The following is a 5,960-nucleotide window of genomic DNA, read 5'->3' on the forward strand; positions in this document are numbered from 1 at the left end:
TTGAAATTTGATACATGTTCACTCTTTTGGCTATAAATTTTAACAAGAAAATCATATAATTGCAATGTTTACGGCATTACAACCTAGACTTCAAGATCTTTCCAATGATATATTATATGCCCAATTCCGATAACCGATCAAGAAATAACGATCACTTAAAGTTAGTTTGTACTGAAATTTGATACATGTTCAATCTTTTGGTCATAAAAATCGTATTAATTCAAGGTTTGCGTTATTAGAAATTAGACTTTAAAAGCTTTACAATAACATATTATATGCCCAATTCCGTCAATTGAACGAGAAATGACTACCATTTAAAATATTACAGGGATTTTTAACATCTAGTCGCGCGCGACCGAACCACGGTATGATCGCGTAAAACGCGCGATTTCACCGCGGTCCGATCGCGCGCGACTGGATGTTAGAAATCACTACAAATTTTAAAAAGTCGTAATTTCTCGCTCGATTGTCAAAAATGGACATATAAAATGTCGTTGGAAAGCTCTTGAAGTCTTGATTCTAATGCCATAAAATTTGCATTAATAAGATTTTTTTAATAAAAAATTATGTCCAAAAGATTCAACATATATCAAATTTTAAACGATCATAATTTCTTGCTCGGTTATTGGAATTTGGCATGTAATATATCATTGGAAAGATCTTAAAGTCTAGGTTCTAATGCTGCAAACATTACAGGAATGTGATTTCCTATCAAAAGTTTCAACTCGTCTTGTATGAGACCATGAGATCAGTCCATATAATAGCTCATTTCTTCAATTGATTACTTAAAGATTCTAAGTAATCGTTTTAAGGTCATAAGTTATCACTCTAAGAATATAAAAAATAATTATATTATAATTTTAAGTGTCACTATAATGTTATAAGTGATTGTTTTAAGACAAAAAATATATATTAGGCCAGCCCAATAAAGATGGTCTCACTGTGAGACCGTGTCATATATTAGTGCAAAAGTTTTGGCCAAAAGAGTAATTATGTATCAAATTTCAACACAAAACGTGTGATTAGGTTTATTTTTCGATTTAAAAAAATTATTTTCTTTAATAAAATTAATAATTTTTTAAATTTAATTATTATTTATAAATTTAATTTAGTAATAATAATGGTTGATTTATAATTAAAAAATATTTTAAGGACATCTTAATAATTTTATTAAAAAAAAAAGTGACGACGTAGCGAACTTTTTGGATTGGGTAAAAAAATTCCAAGATCAATTGGACAAAAACATTAATGTAGCGTAGCAATTAGGCGAATCAATCCTCAAATAACCCCTTTACCTATAACCCCTTTACCTATAGTAATCAATCAATCATTACATCACTCATTCTCCCTTCTCAAAAACCCTTTCTTTCTCCGACCACTCTGAAGATCACCAATGGAGTTCACCCTACAACAGCTCAAAAACTACGATGGCTCTGACCCATCAAAGCCCATTTACGTAGCAATCAAGGGCCGGGTTTTTGATGTCTCAACTGGTAAGAATTTTTATGGGCCTGGTGGTGCATATGCCATCTTTGCAGGTAAAGATGCTAGTAGAGCTCTTGCTAAAATGAGCAAGAATGAAGAAGATGTTGTTTCTTCCATTGATGGGCTTTCTGAAAAAGAGCTTGAGGTTCTTGCTGATTGGGAGAAGAAATTTGAAGCTAAGTACCCTGTTGTTGGCCGTGTTGTTTGAGAATAATAGTGAAATAGTATTTTTATTATGTATTGTTCTTTCAGTATATGGATAAAATGTTGTGAATCTCTTGTTGTTTGTTCAAATTTTCTGTCTTTAATGTTGGAAATTTGAGTAATTGAGTTATTGATGGATATATGATAATTGTAAGGATGATAAGCTCTAAAATAATAACTTTGTCAATTATTTTGACTTTTTAGATTTATGTTTGTGGTTTGTTATATATTCTAGGTTTGTTGAAAGTTTCTGACTTTTATGTTGGGAATCTGAGTACTTGAGTTGTTAATGGATATCTGATCATTGTAAGAATAATATGCTCTATCATGATAATAATTTCATCAATTAATTTGACTTTTTGAAGTAATGTTTGTGCTTTCTTATATTGGTTGCTCAAAGTTTCAGACTTCAATGTTGGGAATTAGAGTATATTGGTTGTTGATGGATGTATATATGATAATCATAAGAACGATAACCTCTATAATAATAAATTCGTCAATTATTAGAGTTTTTAAAGATATTATTGGATTAATTTTTTGTAATTTGTTATATGGGTTGTTTAAAATTTATAACTTTGAATGTTGGTAATTTGACTAGTTGATGGTATATGATGGAAGAATTATAATATTGCATAATTCTAAGTTTGTCAAATAATTTGACTTTTTGAACTTATGTTGGTGATTTTGGAACTTAATTTGGTATTTGATGGGTGGGCTTAAAAATCTCAAAACTTTTGATTTTACTACTTGGTCCAAAATGATAGTGTCAGTGGAACTCTTATTGAATTAATCTAAGAGTAAATCTAACTTCCTTTGCAAGTAGAATTTAAAATAGTTTGTTTTCGTGGATGTTTGATGATAGGTATTGAGCCTACTTTTTTGTGTTTACTTGTATACTTATCCATCAGTATTTTGTTTATGTTTAAATGTCGCGTGAGGTTTGGATTTGTATTGAAGTAATGTAGGTGCTCAGAGTTCATGCTTAACTTGTTCTCCTACTCTTACTATCTGAATTTGATAATATAGCGGGAAGCTTGGCCTTAACATGTACTTCGTTTATGTCGAAAGCAAGCTCTTTTAGCCTTCGATAGACATAGAAATGCTACAAGCAGCACACCTGTGCCATTTATTCTCATTCGCGTTTTTATAGTTGTATTGCATGTCTTCTGTTAAGATAAAGGTTAATGTTTATGTCCTGATTTTACTTCTCTTTTTAAATGTATATCTTTTAGGAGTGATGTATCATGGTTGTCATTCTTGGCTTTAGTCTTTAAGTATGAAAATTTTGTAGGGTTTGCCTCCATATCCTATTCTGGTTCTGTATTTTATATATTTTGGGATGAATGCCCTGTTCATGCTTTAATGATTTTGAAATGGTCCATAGTTCATACTAATCCATGCATTGAATCAATGTAACTGTCAGATTGTTGAAACAGACTAACAAATATGAAGTGTATTATTGGTTTATCTTGCCTAGACTCAATGAAGGCACTCTGTATTACTATGTCTTTTGTTATATGAAGTGTATCTTTGAAAATGCTTTTGTTGCTTTGATATTCCAGAAACAGCTTATCAGCGAGTCAGTGAGTGTGGGTTAGTGTTATGTACATTATGACCTTTACCGTGTCAATTGAATACATTCCTAGCTTTGATTTTAGCTTTGCGAGTCAGTGAGTGTAGGTTAGTGTTATGTCGCTGCGAGCCATCTTACATCGAAAGGCTCTAGTTTGTGAAAGATAGTCAGCGGCATGGCTGTAACTCATAGATCATGACTAGAATGAAGAAATTTTCTTGGTACATGAAAAAAAGAACACAGCTACATTTCAGGTTGAAATTATACAGGTTTGAATGCACAGTACAAAGCGGAAGTTAGGAATGAGACTCGAACAGAGATTGCTTTGGCTTTTCATATTGGCTTATTATCTTCTTAATCTCTTCAGAACTCGAGATCGTCATGATATGGCCTGGCCTTGACGGTGATTTCAAGTCGTTGAACTCTAGTTCTACGGTGATTGAGTTTTTAGTGACGGAGCTAGTGTGATCGGCGATTCCATTATGGCTCGACTTTAGTGCTGGACTCGAGTTTGCAAAATAAGGGGAGAGAGTTCTGTTTTAAAACAGAATTGACAAGCCATTGCTACAATGCAAGTTCTGTTTTGGGATCTATTCTTTAGCGACAATGAACATTCCATTATTTTACGTCATTACTCTATCTATGTTTAAGAAATTGTAACAGTACCATATTGTTATTGTACGCACAGTAACTATTAAGAAAATGGTGGAAACAATTAAATTATGTGGATTTAATTAAAAGCAAGATAAAATAAGATAAAATGTGTAGATAGAAATTAAAGAAACACAAATTTATGTGAGATATGACCTTTTTGATAGACCATCTCTAATTGAGCCAACTCATGATATATTTTTTAAAAATATTGTAAGTAGGCATTGTAGGGTTTTTAGTACTGTTAACTTTTAATATGCGGAAAACTAAAACCTTCTCAAGACCCAATTATTGACATGAAATAAAACAAGTAAATATCAGAATGATAAATTATATCTTTGTAACGTAAATCCACTAGTTAAATATAATCCCGAGACAAGAACTGCAAATAAAGTTCCTCTAATACAATATTTAAGAACAATTCTCAAACTAATTTTGTGTGTACAAAACTCATATATTTAAGTCTCATTTACACTCAATATTACTTACAATCTTACCGAACCACACGAAGGGCTTATGAAAAATAAAATCTACAATTTAAAACCAATGACCTCCCACCTTTTAAAGACATTGCAAAATCTCTTCATAGTAATGCTACAAGTAGGGATGGTCATGGGTCCAGGATCCTGTTGGACCCGCCCCTTTTTTAAGGATCTGGGTCTTAATTTTTTAGACCCATTGGATACGGATCCGGGTCTGGATCCAGAAAAAATTTGACGGGTTCGGGTCCTAAGGTGAAGACCCGGACCCGGACCCGGACCCCAACCCTAAACTTTTAAATTTTATTTTTTAAAATTTTTGATTTCTTAATTCTAATGACTAATATAATGAAAAACCCTCTTTGCCTAAAACCTAAAGCAGTAAAGCCTAAACTCCATTAACCCTAATTTTTCTTTCTCCTCTAACATCTCTGCGCCTCCATCACCATTCGACCTCCATCGCCATTCGCCAGCCATCGCCATCGCCAGCCGTCTTCTCCACTTCAGTCGAGACTCCAGGTACTCCATTTCTTTGGTTTTCTTTAATTTTTCTTTAATTTGGTAGTGATTTCAATGTATTTTGTGGTTTTATTGTGTTGATTGTTGGCTAGTTGTTTTATTTTGATTCATCATCTTGTATTTCATCATCATAAATTATGAAATTTACTAACTGTCAGTACCCTGTGGTACCTACCTATTGCAATTGAGCATTAAAGCTGATTTTGACTTCAAATATACTAGCTCTGTAAGTTTCTTTGCAAGTTGTCTCTGTTTGTTTTTGATTTTCGTTTTAGATTGGAGTTTGGCTAAGTTGTCAGATTTTCATATGTAAGTAATTTCTGTAATTTCTGTAAGTTGAAAAATTAAAGTCTTATCATACGTAAAACCATTTCTGTAATTTCTGTTTTCAATTTCTGTTTTCAATTTCTGTTTTCACTTTCTGTTTTCAATTTCTGATTTCTGTTGTGTTGAAGAATGGAGAAATGAGGCTTTGTATAAGACCCATTAAGGACCCTAGACCCTGTCAGATCCGTAGGGTCCGGATCTGGATCTGAAAATTTTAGACCCTTAGGGTCCGGATCCGGGTCTGGATCCAAAAAAAATAAAAGGGTCCGAGTCCAATTAATAATAATCTTAATGGGTAACTAAAGAGACTTATGGAAAGCATTAGTAGCCCACTATTATAATGAGATTTTATGAATCCACTATTACAAGACATATAATGCTAGGAGTTACATATTCAATTTTATTTATTTAATATAATCATAATATTAAATAGTGAGATTATGAATAAAATCTAGTCTAACTAGATTAATCACATGAACTTTGATTAATATAGGTCCAAACACATAAAATAATCTCACACGTTGATACAGTGTGACCCAATAGATTTAGTAACATTAAGCTCGTACCATTATCAAATAACTGTTCAGTGACGTTTATAGGTCTCTAGTCAAACATAAACGTTACTCAATATAAACTAAATTAATGTCTCGTAGTATATAGAATTAATTACGTTTAACGACTTACAAAATATTCACTTGATTATTGAACATTTCTAACAGGCA

The 5,960-nt window shown here is 32.2% G+C and overlaps 1 protein-coding gene across 1 annotated transcript; it reads left to right on the forward strand.

Annotated features, from left to right (window-relative positions):
- The first annotated feature begins 1,239 nt into the window (after positions 1 to 1,239).
- LOC130818127 (probable steroid-binding protein 3) lies at positions 1,240 to 1,876 on the forward strand. Its single transcript, XM_057684170.1, has one exon. The coding sequence runs from the start codon at positions 1,394 to 1,396 to the stop codon at positions 1,691 to 1,693; it is 300 nt and encodes a 99-aa protein (XP_057540153.1). The 5' UTR covers positions 1,240 to 1,393; the 3' UTR covers positions 1,694 to 1,876.
- The last annotated feature ends 4,084 nt before the right edge of the window (positions 1,877 to 5,960 follow it).

Source organism: Amaranthus tricolor, chromosome 7 (assembly GCF_026212465.1).
Source record: "Amaranthus tricolor cultivar Red isolate AtriRed21 chromosome 7, ASM2621246v1, whole genome shotgun sequence".
Classification (NCBI taxonomy): domain Eukaryota; kingdom Viridiplantae; phylum Streptophyta; class Magnoliopsida; order Caryophyllales; family Amaranthaceae; genus Amaranthus; species Amaranthus tricolor.

Bases quoted from the DNA above. Each gene is read 5' to 3' on its own strand.
- LOC130818127 (XM_057684170.1), top strand. From the start codon at position 1,394: ATGGAGTTCACCCTACAACAGCTCAAAAACTACGATGGCTCTGACCCA.